At 35.6% G+C, this 20,762-nt stretch overlaps 1 protein-coding gene across 1 annotated transcript in view; it reads right to left on the reverse strand.

Moving 5' to 3' along the window:
* CNTLN (centlein) overlaps window positions 1-20,762 on the reverse strand; it is a 199,923-nt gene that overhangs the window by 26,630 nt on the left and 152,531 nt on the right. Inside the window, 3 exon segments of the mRNA XM_059493082.1 lie at window positions 4,209-4,299; window positions 12,158-12,237; window positions 13,504-13,690. Coding sequence (XP_059349065.1) covers window positions 4,209-4,299; window positions 12,158-12,237; window positions 13,504-13,690 — 358 coding nt within the window.

Consider the following 20,762-nt stretch of genomic DNA (forward strand, 5'->3'; position numbering starts at 1 on the left):
AGTCTGGCTTAGAATATGTTTTGAGAAAAAATAGGAGAAGAAAGAGGGAAAGAAAGAGAAAGAAAGGATAATGTTAGAAAAACATCACCACCTGTGGATCAATCAGTGAAACTTCAATGTTGCAATTTTGATGTCCATTGGTCAAAGTGATGGCCAGTCTTCATTGATCTGCGATAGGGGAAGACCACAAACCACAAATTTCAGTGGGTTAATATACACTCAAGTTCAGGTGGAACACCCAGGTACTTTCCCTGGGGTGGGGACTTTCACACTGTCTAATGCAGTGCTGTGAATCATATTGTAAAACTGTGGATTATGCCCATTCCTCTGCTGGAAGGCCCCAGAAATTACTCTGGGGACATTCTGGGGGTCTCTGATAGTTTACGACACCTTCTCTCACATCAGTATAATAGAGTCATTTACACTCCATCAGAAGGGATGACAGTACTAGAATTAAAAGCGTTATCCCACCTTGCAGGATCTGCTTATCAGCCTCCTCCGTTATCTAGCTGAAATCCCAGCTTCTTGCTAAGCAAAGGTTGATTTGTCGTGGTCATCTGGTGCTCACACCCCCTGCACATAGGTTGCTTCTTGAGCACTGACAGCAAAGCACCCAGATTGTTTGAGACATTGACCATTCTTGTTTCAGTGTCTCACACCCTCCTGTGGACCTGCTAGTGCACAATAAAGATTTTTGGAAGTGCTAAACATTTCAACAAGTTCGAACCACCGTACAACTTTGTGTATTTCATATTTAATGAACGTATGCATAAACACACACACACACATGCTCACATGTTTCTATATAGATACATATATAGATACATATTCTATATACATACAAATTTTTTATTTATGTTTGAATATAAAAGGTGTATTGTTTCAGGGCCTCACCCTTGTGTCACAGTACGTAAGGACCGTAAAGAGCCCATTAATTTCACACGCACAGATGTCAGCTCTGCTGCCCGAGGGACGGGCCTGCCTGACACAGCATCGGGGGCGCGGCAGGGACCAAAGCACTGAGCTCATTTTTTGGGAGAGTTTGCCATCTAGAGGCCATATCAGGCAGCACCGGGAGAGGAAACCACCTTAACAAAACAAAAAACAGATTAAGTGGATTTTCTGGATGTCCGTAGGCATATTTAGTTCTAAAGAGGACTGCCTTTAATATCTTTAATGTTTAGCTTTGTTGGCAGTAACATCTGAAAGTGTTGAGCTTTTCCCCAAATCAGAATCAGTTCTTCACTCAGTGTAATGAGCTTGGTTATAGTGAAAAGAAATTTTTAAAATATTCATAAAATATAAACAAAATAATTAATCTTAATCTTTTTATTGCAATAAAGATCTTTTGGGAGGCCATCTCCTGCTCTGCTGGTGCAAGAAAGTAGTAAAAACAAGTATGATCATCGCAGACAGAATTCAACATTTGTGTCAGCAAAAGGCAAAAATTTATTTTCTTTGAAGTATCATCCTTTTTGGTGTCCTTACAAATATCTATCAATCTACATGAATTTTTATTTCTGAAAAATGTTGACTGGTATTGCTGGCTGGGGGTTTATGTACAAATCACAAACGGGACGGGACTGCTGAGGAACGTGCCTTGAGCTGTTTTGTTTTTCAGCATCAGTCTCATTACATGGTTATGACAATGGGAAGATGCCATCAGCTCACATCCCAGGCAGCAGACCAAGAACTTAATGTTACAACACACTTTATAAGTTTTTTGACCAATCACACAAAGCAAAAGCACATTGACAGTAGTTCTATCCAACCACTGTAAGCACACGTACCTTTGGTTAAAACAATACCTGCTTGTTGTGAATGCAATACCTGCTTGTAAGCCTTAAAACACAATGCAAGAGCTCCATTATTAAGCTTAAAACTTCCTAATATCTTGCTAGATAAACTTTTCTGTAGCTTAGGGAGTTATTCTAGACAGGGGTTAATACACAGACCATTGTTCTATTTGTCATTGCTTTTCTACTTTGTGAATAATTTTTCTGCTGATCTATCTCATGGCTACTGCTTAGCTCCAATCACATTTCTGCTGTCTCTGAGGCCTGCCTTTTGCAGCTTTCCCCAAACCCTCTGATTTTGTGGATTCCCACAGACTGATATTTCCATTTTCATTTGTTTATGTCAAATTAGAGAAGAAAATAATTTTGGAATGAAAATATAATCTTAATCTTTAAAGGCATTTTAATGGTATTTGGCAAACTTTCCAGCAAAGTTTTAAGAAAGACAGCAATGTTATAGTTTCAGGAGCATTTGTGCATAAATTTGTCTCCAAGTGGATTTAAGGATTTCATTTTGCTCTCTCTTTTCAGATGAAAGAGATAGTAATTTGGCTATGCCGTGCTCTTGCTTACTCTGGCATCAAGAGAAGATGTCTTTTTGTACCCAGTTGCTCAGGAGATACAGAAAATTTCAAGTGCAGTAAAGCAAGATATTTGAGAAAAACACAGAAGTCTGGCAAATTCCCTCTATTTGAGGCGTATTTTCTACATGAATTAGCTGATGCTCCCTGCATTTTCACTATGACAAAAGATCAAGAGTTGAAGATCAGCACCAAGATCAGACTTGCAACAATGGGTGTTTGGCAATGTGGAAATGAAGACAGTGGGGAAAATTTTCAGAGATCTTTGGCCTCCTGAAGCTCTTTTCACTAAACTGCAATACATATTTTGACAAAATTAAGTTCAAATACATCTTGCTGGAATTACTGAACAAAATTAGAGCACAGTTTCCACATGTCTTGATGGATTTATCTTCCCTAATTTTTGTTGTCATTGTTTTATTGGCATTGGAGCCTATGTAAATGTTTAGCTCATGTAAAACCTGAGGCATACAGTTCCAACAGTTCCATTTCATTTGCGTGTGGGTGGCATCCTTTTGCTTACTTGAATGTATCACCAAACATTTTGATATGATGGCCCTTATTTCTTGGATTGATCAACCATTCCTAAAGCTGTGGCAATTTTTCATACAGGGACAGTTCCCAGTCTTAATTTACAGGTGTGGGTGGAGTATGTTTGCAGGATTTTCTCTAATTCCAATAAAAATTCCCTCAAGCCCCTGTGTTCACCAGGCTCAACTGAGCAAAAGTTTAGAGATATCTTCCTTGTGTCAGAGACCCCAAATAGCAAACTCCATGAATTAGAAGATACATGATGACATCCTAGGAAAACACCGGACTGACATGCAGAAAACCTCTGTTTCATGCTTGATTTAAGTGAACTTAGTCCAAATAGATCTTTATTATGATTCCCCACACAATACAGGTCAGATAATGATATCTGTTGTAAAACAAATTGACATCCATAAATGAGACATACATAACGGCTGAACATTATTAACACATGAACTCAGAAACTTGTGTCTTTTTTTTTCTAAAAGACACAAGGTAGGTTCGTCCAGAGGAATTCAAACACTAAGATCAAAAATCTGAAGCAGCAGCAGCAATTATTTGTCACTAGTGCCATAGAAATCTTGGCGGAAATAACTGGCTAAAACTGTACACTACTTCCCCAAGGCAAGTAAGAGCTTGCAGCTACTTGCCAGCTGAGAAACAACTGGATCTACTAGTGAAAAAAACCGTAATAGAAAAAGCTTTATTTTATTGAATTTTTAAAATGCATTGCACACATTTTGCTCCAGTATGCTCAGAGGTAAGTACAGTTTTTCCTGTATTATTCCACACAGAATACTTTTATTCTATAATAATTCATTTTTCCTAACATAAAAGCATATCATTTTATGTAGCATATATCATAAAGTTGCACTTTACAAAGAAGCTAAAATGAATTAGTTCCTTTGTAAATCCTACTTCTACTGTTCTGATTAGTACAATCAGGTGTTACTTAGCTGCTTTTTGTTCTTTCAAAATTGTACAGATGTGTATTAGTCATAACAAAGACGTCCTCTCTCTACAGAGCCTGCACATGTGTTCACTGCCAATGCATTTAAAGGAAAATAATTTTGAGCTTTGCATTGATTTGCAGCAATTTTTCTCTTCAGGAATCAAATACCACACTGCTTTCTAATAGGAATTTAATTAATTCCTCTTGTTCAACAATTAATTAGTTCGTGGTTTCTGTGCATGTATTGAACATGCATATTGACAGTTCTTTATGAGAAGAGGAAAGACATGAGGAAACAGCACACAATTTAGTCACACTTTGCAAATATAAATCTTAGCAATATCATACCATTCATGAGGGAACTGTACTCTTCTACCAATTTCTTCTTCTCATTTAATTTTTCCAGTACAGCATCCATTAAGTATGAGGCAAAAGGAAACTGAGAAAGAAACAGAGTAGGAAAAGTGATCATTAAACTTTATTTTTTTCTTGTGAAATACATTTATTAAATATCTTTAAACTATCAGATTTCACTTAGTTCTGACAACTACCACACACACATTTCTGATCTTTAAAGTTCATCTGCCTGGTTAGTGTCTGAAAATTTGCTCTCTATCGTAAAAATGATAAAAGAGCAGTGTAAAATGAAAAAAGATAAACTCCTTATTGAACAATTCATGCTTTACTGACCATGTTAATGATGTAAACTGCAGTACCAGCATCTCTGTCATTTATCTTCAATCAGCTGATCAATAAAAGGTTACAGTCACCTCTAGGGCATGCAGAAATGGTAGTGTATGAGTGTAAGTTCACTACTCTCAGGAGGATGAGACAGAACTACCAGTATAATTCTCAAAGCTATAGCAAATTGCCTTAGACTCACACACAAAACCTTGTAAATAATTAAACAACAACAAACAATAACAAAAAACCCCAAAAAACCAAGAACAAAACCCCAAAACAAAACAAACAAAACCACAAAAAAATCTCTCAAAGCAAAGTAAAATCCCAAACCTCCAACTGCATTAATAGGAATATGACACAAATGTCTGCTTCTCTAAAACATGATACCAAAAAATTGTAGTGACGTATCTACAGAGAAAAATTAAAAACTTCTCTGACATAAAAGATGCATTTGCACAAGCAATGCCTTCAAAGGAGATTTGGTATATTTTTCGGTGTCATCACTTTAATGCTTAAAGAGGTTTTCTTTCAAAGTCTTGGTATATCAGTGCACTGTTTGCTGGGAAGCATTTTTAGAGGTGGTGCAGAAGAGTGATCATGGCAGCTCCATCCTGAGGGGCCAGTGCTGTGCCAGAGGAGAACAGGACAGTTTCCCTACACTGTTGAAAAGACTCTATCAGCTTCACAGAACTCTGTCAGCTTCCTGAACACATGGTGAGACAGTGGTAAGTGAGGGGTCAGTACCACACCAAAAGTAACAGCTCATTCAGGAGAAGAGATAATTTTACATTATAAAGCCACCAGAAATGAATAAGGTAAAATATCGTAGCTGGTGAAACAAGCTGCTGGCCAATCATAATTTTCTGCTTTCACAACTTTAGTTCAACACTTTTCCATCTAGATCTCTTGTCTAGTTCCACACTTCAGTATTGCTGCTCTAGTTTCATTTTTTCACTTCTCTATGCCCTCTGAAAGAGAAAATTGTATGGTGGTCCTTACTCCAGATAGAGTAGTGCTCGTTTCCTAAATAGACATGAATTGAAAATTATAAAAGAAACAAATAAAAACCCCAGATATACAGCACATCAAATACAAAATGTAACATTTGAACTAATATACAGACACAAATCTATATACTGATACTTGTAATTGCTAACAAGTCAGAAAAAACATTTAAAAAAGGAAAATCTTGTTAATAGAAGGCATGTACTGTGAAGAGATAAACTAGCACCCTAAGTGCTGCTCAACAGTAACTTTGTAGTTATAGAGAAAGGACAACAATATGTATTATTTCCTTTTTCTACAGGGAAGGGGATTTTCAAGGGCTGGTGCTTGCTGGCCAGACATGTCTCCATCTGTCATAAATAACTTATGTGTATAGTAAGACATTTCTAGAAGACATCTACACCTGCCAGCTTTGTCCTGTGTGCTATTGTGATGACTTTTTGGGGAATAGAGGGCTTAAATTCACTGACCACAAATCTATTCACTTTAATATAAAACATAATCTTCTCTGAAATTCTGTGACACTTGCTACTATGCTTTAAAAACACCGACTCCAGCATCCTGTTCACTCTAATTTCTCTCCCTTTTTTTCTAGGTATGTTTAGGACAAGAACACTGTGTCATTATCTCAAAGTCTCTAATTCTTCTTGCCTACCTTGACTACATCAACTTCTGATACATTTCACCTCCTTAATGCCATGACTGAGATGAATGGCTTTTTATTGATGTGTCTGGCTTGTATCATTCTAAGTACATTTTACTTGCTGCTCACTACTCTCTGTGGCTCCCATGTCATAGCAAAGTGATCTTTCAGGAACTCTTGCCATTCAAGTGATTAATTTAAATCAAGAGGATTTGAAAGTGGAACATTATGTCATTCTTTCAACATTTGTTGGTTTAAGAGAAAGTGCTGTATGTTTCTCTCTGGTTTTCTTTTCTTGCAGACACCCAGAACTGGATGATCTCTACAGTCTTAATCTTTAATAGAAGCTTGTCAGATTTACTTTTAATGATGGCTCTGTAACTATCCTGGGAAACCTCCCTTTGCATTTCTCCCCAGATCTTCACAACCATTGAAGTAATCTCTACTCTAAAGCATTCATCCCAGCTTCAAAACCTGCCATATGTGCTTGGGGAAGGCTTTGCAAGTTCAGGGAGTGCTAAGCGCACGCCTAAGGACTGAAAGCTTGTTTTTACCACTGATCATGAGATATTTTAGTATAGAATGATACTTCTTTCAGATTTTTTACAATTATCTGTGCCACAACCCACTTAACATTAATTGTGGTGATCCTCAATACATACATTATGGTAGGCTTTAACAGAAGTAGTATTTAATTGATCTGTAAGATTTCACAACATCTGAATGTGCAAACTACATCTGGAATAGAAGAATTTTATTTATTTGTCTTCCCAGATTGACAAATTTCTTCTTTATAGTAGGAACACATATGAGTGAAAGGCATATTGCTTACACAACCCATCAGCCAGATATCTGGGTGTATGGATAAATGGAATGTAATGTGATCCTAAAGAGTCAGAAATAGTGACAGTTAATTCTCCTTCTCTCACCTATTTATTCCAATCCTAAATTTGCTTATTTTGGAGATCCCTTCTGTAGAAAAACAAACTAGTAATATTTATTGACCTTAAACCACATGACTGAGTCTCTGTCAGCACAAGCGCATAAATATACACCAGTCTGCCAGGAAAGTATTATAATGAATGGAAGGAAATGTTTTTGTTCTAATGAGACACAGAATCTCCGTTTGCAGAGTGTAGCATTACTTCAGCTTCTGTTTCACAAACTCTAAAATGTGTTAGCATAAATATAAAAGTATTTAGGTTTTGGAATATACAAATTAGTGGTTACAACTATTTTATACCTTCCCATATGGATCATCAGTACAATACATTTTTCCCAACAAAATACTATTCAAACACACTGCAGAGCTGCCTTAGATTGAATTAAGTGAACAACAAAAAATAATATGAAATAAAACTAGGCTCTAGAACTAATAAATAGAACATCCTAAAATAACTAAAATAAAGTCAAAATTAAAAAAAAAAAAAAGAGAGAGAAATGCTTCACTTTATTGTTGTTGTCTTACTCTTTGCTCTTATTCTGCTTCATGGTGGCTGCATATACATCATTGCAATACATATGCAATACATATGTATTGCAATATGTATATATTGCACATATATACATATGCAATACATATGTGCCTTTTATCCTGAATGACCAAGCCAATTTCTCGTAGTTTTCAGTTTAGGATGAGTGATATAATAGAGGTATTCTGTTTTTTTCATCTGATAAAACATAGATTTATGCCATAATGCATTGTCAGTGCACAAGACTAGGCTCTTATTCTCACAATGAGAAGAAAATCATGACCTGGTATCGGTGTTACTGGTGCCCAGAATGTGGTTCAGACTGGTGCTGCTTTTTGAGGTGCAGGTACTTGAAACCCCTGGTGATGGTGTCAGTGGTGATTGTGCACAGGTGTTTGTACATGGGTGAATCCTTGTTTCTGGATCTGAGCTGTTGAACAGCACACACAGACTGCAGAGAGACTAATGAAGGCAGAGCAGGCGTGTTACAAGCCAAGAAATTTGAAAGGAAACAACTGTGGCCATTAGTGTCCTTCCCAGATGACAGCAACAGCAATATGCCCTTAGAAGCCAGTGCAAATCCTAAAAAGGTATTGGGGAAAATCCTTACTGATGATTAGGGAATATATTCTTCTAAACCCTATTATGGAGATCTGTTTCACAAAGAGTGCCGACAGAATAGAGGAAAAGGGACCTTTCTAGAGGTTTTCACTATTGGAATATGACTTTCAGACCCATAATGAAGTCATGTGAGGAAAGATTTTATTAGGCAGCTTTGTTAGTGCGATATGTCATATCCCAAGGAGTGTATGAAGAGGGAGGAAAGGCAAGTGCTGCTGTAAAAACTTAGGCAGATGATTTGTATTTTATTAAAAAATAATTCTTGGAGACTTCAGGCAGTAATGTGGACTACTGGGCTACCATGCTGTACTCACACACAAAATTATTAACAGATTTTTCTGAGACTGTGTGCCTTAGAATAAGTCACAGTAAATGAAAGCCAAGGGTAGTATAAGAAATCATGTTTAAGTTACATGAGAAGTCATCCTCTTCGCTTAGCCATAAGTTTCCTATGATGGGAAAAAGCTAGAAAGATTGCTTTTGTTTGAGTTTTAGGGGGAGTGTTTATGATTATAAGAAGAGAGTGCTACTATAAAAAGCCCGGCTCAATTAATAAGACATACACACTCAGATGTGAGGGATAAAGGGGGTAAAAGCCTCATCACTTGCCTTGCAGGATGTAAATACACATGCATGTTGAGATAACCATACTTATTCCCCCCTAAATAATATAAACCATTAAAAGCTTAAACATCTATAACTTGAGACTCCTCCAAAGTCCAACCAGTTATGTATAATTAGTCTGATGCCTCTAGCCATGTGCAGGTATCAGGTATTTTTGTGCAGTCGTGTGAAAACTCTCCACATACAGCTTTGTCACAGGCCAGAGAACCTTTTACTTTTATCCCAGTGTCAGTTATTGAGACGATTTATTTTTATTCTTTCATTCTTTAGTGAGAACAATCTAGAGTGTTACTGTATAAATACAGAGACAATAGAAAAAAAACTTCTTGGCCATTCAACATGTAGATTTAGACAAGAAGTAATTTTTACCAGCTCTGCAGAGTTTATAATATGACTGCATTTTCCTATTATATGATTCTTGTTTACATAAAAACATCACTATGCAGAGATGTCTCTTTCAAATAATAAGCCTCTTAGTAGTAGTCTGATTTCTTGACATAGCAGTTGATAAAACAAGGACACAGACTGGTATCTGTGAGTTTGAGGAACACAGTATTTGTCACTAAAATATTAATAATCTTGTAAAGCTGACAGATATGAGACTTTTCCAAGTCATAAGAGTATGGAAAATAAAGGTACAGATGAAGTGAAAACAGATTTGTGGCATCCTTTATCATCACACTTAGGGGAACCTATAAAATGATAGTAAAAAGCAAGCAGTACTTCACTCAGTCCCCCCCAAAATTCTAGTGCAGTAGTAAAATGGTGTATGTCAGTAATAAAAATAAAATGTCTATGACATTTTAAATGTTATCGTACTGTCACAGTAGAATAAAATTAGCTTGAAGAATGATCTAAAGGGATATGATGCCGTTCATTATGTATAACAGCAATAGCAGCAGTTTCCCAGTGTTCATAAAGGTTTCTCCATTAAATTTACCTCCAGTCAATAATTAGGAGTCCACAAATAAACCTAGGCAATTAAATCAATACTGCTGGGCAATTATGTTTCAAAGTCCTGGCTCAATGGCACAAAAAGACACTATATCAAACTGCAATATTAAGTGATCTGATGCAATTTTCCACTGAACGTTTACTCAGAAAAACAGAAAAGGGCAATCCTGCATCTTTGTTCAAGATGCAAATGGCTCCACAGTTTGCCAACATGTAACACTTAGCAGGCAGTCGGTTATGAGCAAAACCCTGCAGAAAGCTTACATTTCACCATGGGCTTTATTAGTTTGCTGATCAGAAATATTACCAAATCTTATAGAAGAAACCACAACCAAACTCTGCAGGATGTGAGTAAAGCATTTTAAAGGGCACAGAGCAGTTCCATGAGCCGCTCTCAAATACAGATGAAGAAATCTTAACTGTTTCCATCTACATGCCTTAGCATGGACAGAAATGAAAAGCAGAGCTGGCTGCTCCCCAAAACCACTATAATCCTCTTGCAATTCTAAAAATCGTCTGCTTGCCAAAAATTACTTCTACCCTCAGTGTTTCTTCTGAGGAACCCCACAAGATGGAGCAAAAATCACAGAAAATCGCTATTAACTTGTACACAAATGTATGTGGCTAAGAACAATGAGGTCTTCTATCCTTATATAACATTTGCAATCTTAATATACCTGGTTTCATTCAACAATTCCTTCACTCTCCATCCCCTGCTTTTTGCTGTCTGTCTATAGCAGATGAAGAAATGCGATAAAATTCTGCTTAATATTTTTTAGCAATTTACCAAATAACAATGAAAAACAGAACAAGAAGCCTTCATTGTATTTTGGAGCCCATAATATGAACAGGATATTGAAGTTTATATATATTTTTTTAAATTCTTAAAATGGAGGCAATTAAGTGAATATAAATAAATGTGCTTTTAATGCTGAGTTTCACGTAGCATTATGAGGTTTAATTAAAATGCCAGTTTTTTTGACAAAGCCAGTAAAAGCACACTGATATTTCTATTTCCTCTGCTGCAGCAATTAAGCAGTCTTCACAGTAGTAAGTTTTGATAATGAAAGGAAAACCTGTCATTTTTTAAAAATCTGGTCACAGGATACAATCTCAACACAAAAGTTACTGATGGCTAAATACATAAATCTGATGTGTGTGTTTCTTTAAAATGGCTTTCAAAATATTTTCAATTGTTCACATTCTTAACTGATACCAACTACATCACTAATGGACCCATGCTAGTGAATATGCATTATGCACTGGATTTACAAATCAAGTGTTATTTCTTTCCAGACATTAACTGCCTGTCATTTAAATAAAAGAGAAAACTAAAAATGTAGCAGAAAAGTTTTAAGAGTCAGGGTATGTTGTCAGTGATGTCCAAACAAAAGCTGACTATGGGTAGAAAAGCTGGGCTCTCACCTGCCAATAAACTGCCCTTGATCACTTACAAGAGGGGAGCATCCCAGCAGACTCTGTGTGTATTAAAAAAAAAGACTTGAAAGAGAAGAAAAAGTATCACACAGGTCACAGCAGCAGTCTCAATGGACCCCTCAGGGATTTCTGCTAGTCTCAGACTTGTCATCCTCTATGCAGCTTTCCTCTCTGCCCAGAAAATGTCGATAGGAAAATGTTTGAGGGGCCTCTGGTGGAAATTTTTTCATTCTTTCTGCATTGACAGGATGCCAAATCAATATTTACTTCCCACTAACAAGCTGCTCGAGGTCTCAGTAGAAAATATTGTAGAGAATGCGAGAAGACACGATAATAAACAGCTGTCTGGCTATGAGGAAAACATGAATTGACTGGAAACAGGTCCACAGTAAAAGGTCACAGAAACCCATGAACTCCTCAGGTGTCCATAACAACTAGTAACTTTAAAGGCACACAAAATAAAGTCTCTTTTTCCTAAGAGGTATGAGAGAACAGATCATTTTCATTCTAGCAAGCATTATACAGTGTTTCAATTATTCAATTAACACATTTGCCAAAATCTGCGCTGGTTTTCGCCAGCAATGTTTTACTGGTTATGTTAGCTTAAGTTAGCTGTTCAATTAGCTATCACAAATCCTTCATTAACATATCTTGAGTTTTACACAGTAACTCTGATTTTAAGAGAAATATAAAGGGAATGCTACAAAACAAGGATTTCACATTGCTCATTACAGTATACTTTGAGACCATCAACAGCACCATAATTACAAATACAATGTATTAATTACAACCTAAAATGTTGTAGCTAATCAGAGCAGAAAATTATAATTCATTGTGGGATTATATAAATTGAGCACCTGCGCTTCAAGAAGTTTCTGTATGCGCTGTAGCCATTTTTTATTTTTTTCAAATTCCATTTTTCCATTTCTGCTGTTTCCTAAAAACATAAAAACATTAGGAGCAATAAAGGAAATGTGTAACTGGGTATACATTAAATATAGAGCATGTGGAAGTCGGAATCACATTTGCAAAATTAGTTATCTGAAGCATACTCATCAAGTATCAGTGCTCTATTAAATTACATTTCTGTGCATGCCTCTAGAAATGTGCATAGCATGTTCTTTTCATATGAATATACTGGTGTATGTGTGATCTATGTCTAAATTGTATGACTTTAAAGGTGCCTAAGTCTATGCACTGATAGATAGATTATGTAGTGTATATGTAGTGTAAATTCATCTCCTGTCTAATAAATTTGTTTTATATTTATAGTTAAGTATGTTTATGTGTTTTACACATATATTCACAGTGACTATAACAAAAAGATACAGGATGTAGAAATTACTCTGAGAATGAGATAAGCATGGAACAACTCTGTCAAAGTGAATCACTTTATAGGGTTGTATAAATGTTAGTAAACAGGGCAGGGATCAGCCCATTTTATTTGTATTCATGAGTGTAATCCCCATCAGTGCATATACATACCACGCACAGTTGTTTCACCAACAGGAAAGCTTCCTTTTTGTGGCCTCTTTAATATAAAGCTCCAACAAGGTTAAATCTAAGTCATCACCAGAGTACCCTTACAGGCCAATAATGGCCAGTTCCTAGACACTTGCTAAGGTACCTGCACAGGATTTTCATATATTATTGGATCAGGACTAAATAAATCTGGATAAGAAATCCCATCACTGCATCTATTTAATAGAGTGATTTGATGAAACACTATCAAATATTTCATAGCAAAATGTATGATGGAATCAACAAAAAAGGCTATGAATTCACCCAGAAACCATCTGTCTACCAGAAATACCTCTAATAGGTATCACAATTCAGAGAGGAAGTATCAACAAAATCAATCTGGCACAGCAAGACATACATTCTAATTCTGTTTCCTTTAATGCTGAAGTCTATTTAAAACATACAATCCTGCCAAATAGCCTCACAAAAGAGGAAAATACTGAATAATATCTCTACATACATATGCTCAAAGCAGTTATGTGTATATTTATGTATGTTCTAAGTCTTGCCACCTTACAAATCTCTAACCTGACCTTTTCATTTAGATTAAACCCTTCTTGATTTCTGTACTGTATCTTGCACAATGAAATTTCAGTCTTTACCTGCAAATCCTTTTCTTCAAGGAGGCATATAGTCAGCATCTCCTCATCTATGCCTTTTTTACTGAAGTCCTTAAAATAACTTACTTCATCATCTCCTTCATGCAGTATTTCATAAAGATCAGTTGTTGAAACATTAAGGATAGACGCTAATTGAATACTCTCTTGGAAAAGACACTTTTTGCATGCTTTCATTTCTCCCACTTTTTTTGCCAGTTTAATTTTTGTTCTCAGCTATTGTACACTGTGATGTAACTCTCTGGATAGTGTCTAGAAGGCATAAGGAAAAAAAACTGTGATATTTTAATAGTGAAAATAAGATGGAAAAACAGTATCATTTAGACTAAGCTCCTTTAGATGGGAATTATATTCATTCTGTGTTATTTGTTCAACAGGATATCTGCTGGAATTATTTGTTCAACAGGATATGTGCTGGAATATTAAATAATGTGCTGCTTAGAACAAAAAATATGAATTAATACAGTAAACCAAAAAATGTTCTTAAATGTACATACTGTTTTGGTATGTCTTTAGCAAAGTAACTATTCTTATAACGCCATCATTAGTAAGAAAAGGCAACTTACACAGAATCAAAATCCTTTTCTGACGCAGTCTAACAGAAATGTTCTTGAAATAAGAACACAAGTGTCAGGCTTCATTGTGGTCAAATAGGGATTTTTTTTTTTAAAGCTTATTGATATTCTCTGCATGCAGAAGCACCAGTACACCTCTTTATTCAAAATCTGAAATTTGTTTCCCACCAGGAGAGAGTTATTCAGAATTGTCCTGGCTACCAAGCTCCTATCTTACCTACTTCTTAGATTCTTTGGTTCAATGAAATGACACTAAACATCAGCGTAATTAATCAGTTTTATAAATGAAGCAATTTTGGTTTAATATTTATGTAACTATGACAAAAAGATTTCATCAAAAGCTGAGCAAGACAATTTTATTTAAAAATTGTTGACTAACAAACAAGAGTACTAATCCATTTTCAGAAGATCCTCCTAAAATATTCAACTGCCATGACTCAAGTAGAGCCATGATGGTCAACACAAACACCTTGGCTGAGCTGAAAAGGAGCAAAGAATGTTTTCTTTTGATCATCCTAGTGAAGCTCATCTTATTAAGATACATCTCAATAATAGATGATCAGATCCTCAAAATTCGTATCATACAGAATACCTTCATCTCATAAAAACTGACTACAGGATAATGAAGCCTGTTTACTGCATTTTGAGTAAAGTATTTTACAGCCTCTAGTGTATTTGAAACAGTCATTAGAGACTATTTGCTAATACATTTCAACAAAGGCACAGCAGACTCATCCAATTCCAAGATTTTTTCTTCCTACCACTTCCCAACTTAACATTTTTCCGTACTTAATAAAATTTAATTATTAAAAATAAAAACATCCTGCCACAAATCTGGGGAGAGAAGGTACAGTGAAATTTGTCCAATTTTCTTATTCAAGTGTGGGTCCCTTCATCCACAGAATTTCCAACAAACTATTTTGGACATAAACCTATCTGCAAGTGCAGAGCTGAGAGGAATGAAGAAACTTGAAGTGTAATGGGCAGAGACCTAGGGCAACTTGAACTAAGCTCATAGAAGGAAATAGACTAAGAGAAGAGGGAGCCCCCCCCCAAAAAAGCACACACTATGAAAAAAAATACAGTTAAATCACATGTTTTTGTAGCATTTGAAATGGTCTAAGAGTAAATTTGCTCTTGCAACATAGAGGAGATGTATTTGACAATGGAAAAATAAGTTCAACCATACTTTTTCAATCAAATTGAATCAGCTTCCCATGTTTTAAAAAGACATCTCTCTCAGGCATAACTGATCACTCTAGAAGATGCACATGTGTAACCTGATGCAAAGAGGAAATGTAAATTAAAGGAGCAAAACAGCAAAAAAATTACCTGCAAAGCCACTTGGAAAGGCTACATGAAACAACAAAAACCAAAACCAAAACCAACCAAACAAAAAAAGCACAACAATAAACAATGTTAAACATTCATTCGAATGCCTTAGAAAACACAGAAACATTGCCAGGCAACAGTCATTTGACATTATTACATAAATGTTATTGGTGTAGCCAAATTCCAAAATAAGTTAATGATGAATGAACAAGCTGATAGCAACAGTGGAACTCAGAAACTGCAACTCCAGTGTGATTGGCTTTTAGCCCACGGTTCCAGAAATGAAGGTGCCAGAAAGAAAGGTACCAGAAAGACACAGAAGAATTTATAGCATCAATTTTTAAAAAAGGAATAAAAAATTGAAAAAAAAATTAAGAAACAAATAAAGGAAAAGCAAGTTTAAAAATATCATCGAAAAAGAAAATTACAACAAATAGATTTTAATATGCAAGTATATACTTTATATATAATCACAGCAAATCATTCATGTGGAGGACTTGCATTTCAATTTCTCTTACCCTTGAGCAGTTCAAATACACTAAAGCATACGCAAAGCACAAAGCATATGTGAAACCTCCTTCATGTTATTAATATAATGTTTTGATATAAATTTTATCACTAAATAAGTGCCTTGAAATTTATAGTCTTCCTATGATTTTAAGTTGCTTTTTCTTCCGTTATTTTATCATCCATCATATACTAATGTATTCATGTGCTAAATTGTTTACTTATTAGTGATTTAATTTACATGTCAGTTCATGCACCAATACAGATATGTTCAGTCTCAAGCCACACTGCTTTTAGTAACTGAAAGACCCATTTCCAAATTCAAAAGTACAGACTTCAAGAGTTAAGCAACCCAGGTTTTGCGGATGAGTATACTGAAGGCAGCATAACATTGTTCTGTGATCAAGAATTTGATCCAATGCATTGTGGAGCTAGGTGTAGGACTTTGAACAAAAACATTTCCCTCTGTGTATTACAAAATTGTTTATTTTTAAACTAATAAGCATACATAGGTGATGCAAGATACCTAAAATGAAATCAGTGCAGCACATGACTTCTGTACTATACTGATTCATAACAATGCCTTTATTAGTACCAGTAACACTAGGATTTGAGATTTTATCTTTGTTTTTTTCTTTTGCCATCAAATGTATAGGAATATTTTGTTAGGAAAGCCATTTTCCTAACTTAGATGTTACTATCAGAGTTAGTCCTGCGGGACACACTTTGCTGCTGCCAGCCAACTAGAATAGGAATTCTTGATTAATTCCTGAAATGAATCTATACCACTTCTTGTCAGACCAGTGCAACTACTCCTGATCTGACAAGAAAAAAAGAAGCTTAAAATTCTAACAAAATTACCTTAAGGTTCCTAGTCCTTTTTAGTCATTGCAATTGTTGAGTTACCAACCAACTCCATATCTTTCCTATAATAAACATTGCAGATGTTGGGTTACAAAAAATGCTGAGATATCTCCATTACAAACCTTTTTACTTTATTTTCACTTCCACAAATACTCATTCTTAAGAATATATTGTTTTCAAATTTGGCCTCAGCATGTAATCACTTCTTAGCACTGCATCTTTTGCCAGTTTTGAGATGTATAAAGACAAAGGTCTTCTATCAATTAGAAGGTCATATTTAATTAAACACTCAAAGAAGCCTTGGTGGCACAAAGACCCTGACAGCACACTATTAATAAGGCCTTCGCATCCCAAAACAGACACTCACACTGACACTCGTTGATCCTGGAATTGACACAATTTGAGCAATGGCCTTAAGTAATGTTGTATGACCAAGGCAAGGCCAAAAATTTTTCCTGTAATTACCATGTTAATTTAAATACTATTGTTGTTTGTAGCATAATAAAACTTAATGGTCCCAAGACGATTTCTGACATTAGCTAGCACTGTACCTATGTATAGCCAGATTTCAGTCCTGCACTGGTGCATATCTCATGTCAGAGGCCATGGCTCATGAGTCATGGATAATTTAAAGCTTTACTGTATTTTGTACTATAGTAATAAGAGTGTGCTGCATCTGGCTGAGATCACAGAATCATCAAAGTTGGAAGAGACCTTCAGCATCACCTAGTCTTCAACCACAGTGGCCAAGTTAAGGTTCAGTTTAGCTTTGGCCCTTCTAATTTTCTTTCCACATACTTGACAACATCTTTGTAGTCCCCCCAAATTACCTGTTCATCTTTCCAGAGATGCTACAATCTTTTTTTGTCACAAGTTCAAGCCTAAGGTCTCTGTTAAACCAGACCAGTATTTTTCCTGCTGGCTTCCTCCAGCACAAATGGAGATGTAGTTAATTGTCTTCCAACAGCTTCTAAGGCGCAGTGTTTGGGATTTGTAACTAAATCAGTGCTGCTAACATACCAGCCATTGCTAAGTAGCACTGGCACAGTGTCAGGGTCTCCTGTTTCTCATGCTGCCACCTCAGCAAGTGGGCTTGGGATGCAGAAAATGTAGAGAGGGAACGCAGATGGGATGGACAACTGGTCCCAAATGAACAAATGGGCATTTCCCAAATATACCACATAACAATGAAATCTAAGGGAGATGGTGATTTGTCTGCTCAGAGACTGGTTAGGTATTGATCTACGTTCCTTGGGGGATTTATTCTCCTGTTTTTCCTTCATTAAACCGTCCTTACCAACACACAAGTACACAGGTTTTCTCACTTTTGCTCATTCTGTTCTTTTCCCAGTCCTACTGGGGCAAGTGAGCAGCCCCTGTCAACAAAGAACTGTGTGGTGTTTAGCTGCTGGCCAACCAATACAGCTGTTAGTCAACCAAGCACAAATGCATAGAAGAATATAATATACAGAACTATTTTATATGTAGCATTGCATGTGTAGTTCAATATGGATATGTCCTTAGATACAAGTAATGTGTTCTTAGAAACTCACTTGTTTTGCACATTAGAAAAGTACGTGGATGTGGTTCAAAGCATTAAACCAAAAACAAAGTGGAAAACCTTTTCTGAAAAAAGGTTAGTTTCCTAAAAAGTCAAAAGCATTATGAAGATGTCTGTGAATAATAAGAGAAATTTCAGAGAACTGAACACTGAGCTCAAAGAACTCTACTTTTGTGGTAGAATATTTATTGCTGGCCGAAAGTTTGGCCAGATCCTAATGCTGCAAAAAGGCTGACAAATATTACAAACCCAAATGCCTCATAATCAACAAAACAAAACAGAATGAATTGACAAAATTACACAAAGAGATTAGGTCATAAACCATTTCAGCAGCTGAAATAAGCATTAAATGAAAATATCGTTATTTGTCCCTTATTCTCTGTCTAAAAATTGCTTTTAAAATACTTTCAGTAGTAATGTTTAAACTGATATCACAGCATGACTGAAAACTCTTCTATATGGACTTAATTTTTTAAAATATGTTATTTAATATATATTTATATACATTATTTAAATTCATTCACTTGAAAAAACTACACCTTCTAGGCATAACCTTTTTTTATCAGAAAAGGGACAAAACAAGACACAAAAACAGACCACTACAATGGACTTGTTTTGCTTAGGGCTATAACATGTAGCATTCTGACCCAAGGGAAGGAGAAAGCCTCAGTTGGTTGATTTAATTCTTATGATTCTCACAGATCACATGTCATTTTTAGAGACTCAGCGGATGCCCTGTAAGTAAAGATGTAGAGCACAAACCAATTTTCACCAAGTTTAGTATTCAACAGACATACCAATCTTCACCAAGTTTAGTATTCAAACTTCTGGGGCAAAATATTAAAGTGGCAATAACATTATTTTACCAATGTCACACAGGTCACATTTATAAGGTGATTAGTTGTTTTATTTACCTGTCTACAGTCACAGTTTCTGCTGTGGTTCCAGAATTTATTAAGATAGATGTTCAAACATGATGTGTCTCATCCTGGAATTAAGATATTTTATTATCTTTTCCATTAAGAATAAAATAAACAAAAAATACATTGAATTTGTTAAACACCCCCAAAATAAAAAAGACAATTTAAGAGAATTTCAAGAGAATTTAAGATAATTTAGTGATTTTAGAGAATGTTAGTGTGATACCTAAGAGCTAACAGAGATGCAACTTTCAAAGGCTAATTCAATAACTATCTGAAAGGAAGAAACACATCCTCTAAAGCTAGATATCAGAACAATACATATGATTTAAATTAAACAGTCTTATGTTGATTGGCACTGAGAATAGTGCTCAGAACTTCACAGAGATAAGTGGAAGATGAAAGCACACATGGCTTGGAAGAACTGCCTCATCTAAAGGCCTGAAACAATTCCATTATACATAAATATAGAGAAATTGCAGTCACATAAATATAGAGAAATTGCAGTCTGAATGTAAAAAAATAATGTGATATCGCAGTTGTATCTACAACCTGATTTTCCATGATTTCCTGACTTTTCAATTAACACAGGTAACTTTGAACACACATGAGCATAACTAAGATTCTAACAGGCAAGATCTGAAAGATTCATTTAAGTAATTTAAAATATTACCATTCTCTTCTATTCTAGCAGCAATATTCTATTCTCCAGTTTTCAGTCCAACATCCTAGCCTGGCCCTGCCTTCTCTGCAGCTCTGAACTAGAAAAGGTGAATTCTATAACACCCCAAACCACACATCTGAAGAAGTGTACACAGATTTGCACAGTACTTCTTTTTCAACTACTAAAGCTAAACCCATTGTGGCTTTTCTGAAAATCCTTCAAGTTATACACTATAAAAAGGGCCTGACAATTTCAGTATTTGCTTACAAAACTTGGCACTTAGTACTGAAACCCCAAAAATCAAGTTAAAATGCAATAAGCATAAGATACAGTGACAGGAATTAGTAATTGCATTGCATAAAATTTGATAATCTGATCCCTATCAATGGCAAGATTTGAATTTGTAAAACCATGCTGGCCTAAATTGTGCTATTCCTACTTGCCGTTAGGGGTGGAAGTCTTCCTTGGCTGGCTCCCCATTTCTCCAAAATACCTCACCCTACACACTCAAGCAAAATACCATTTGTTCTAGGTTGAAAACAATTAAAAACAAATGGTTTCTTTATAAGCATATATTTCTGAGTACAAAATTGAGAACGCTCTTTTGACTGCATTTGCTTAACCATCTCAAGGTGCAGGAAACCGTAGGGAAGAATACTGAAAATATTTCAACCTGTATTTGACCTTATAAGAAAAGGAAATGGAATACATCGTGTAATGTTCTAAAAAAAAATTAATTTTTTTACAAATACATAGACAAGTGACTCAAGTCATGGGCAGTTTTAATTTTAGATTGTCTTCAAAACAAGGCACATTTAAACAAAGATACAGCAATGGACTTACTATGGCCAATTACAAAATAGTTTGTATTTCAGTAGAAAATATACCATACGTTCTTTAT

The sequence above is a fragment of the Ammospiza nelsoni genome, chromosome Z (genome assembly GCF_027579445.1).
Source record: "Ammospiza nelsoni isolate bAmmNel1 chromosome Z, bAmmNel1.pri, whole genome shotgun sequence".
NCBI lineage: Eukaryota > Metazoa > Chordata > Aves > Passeriformes > Passerellidae > Ammospiza > Ammospiza nelsoni.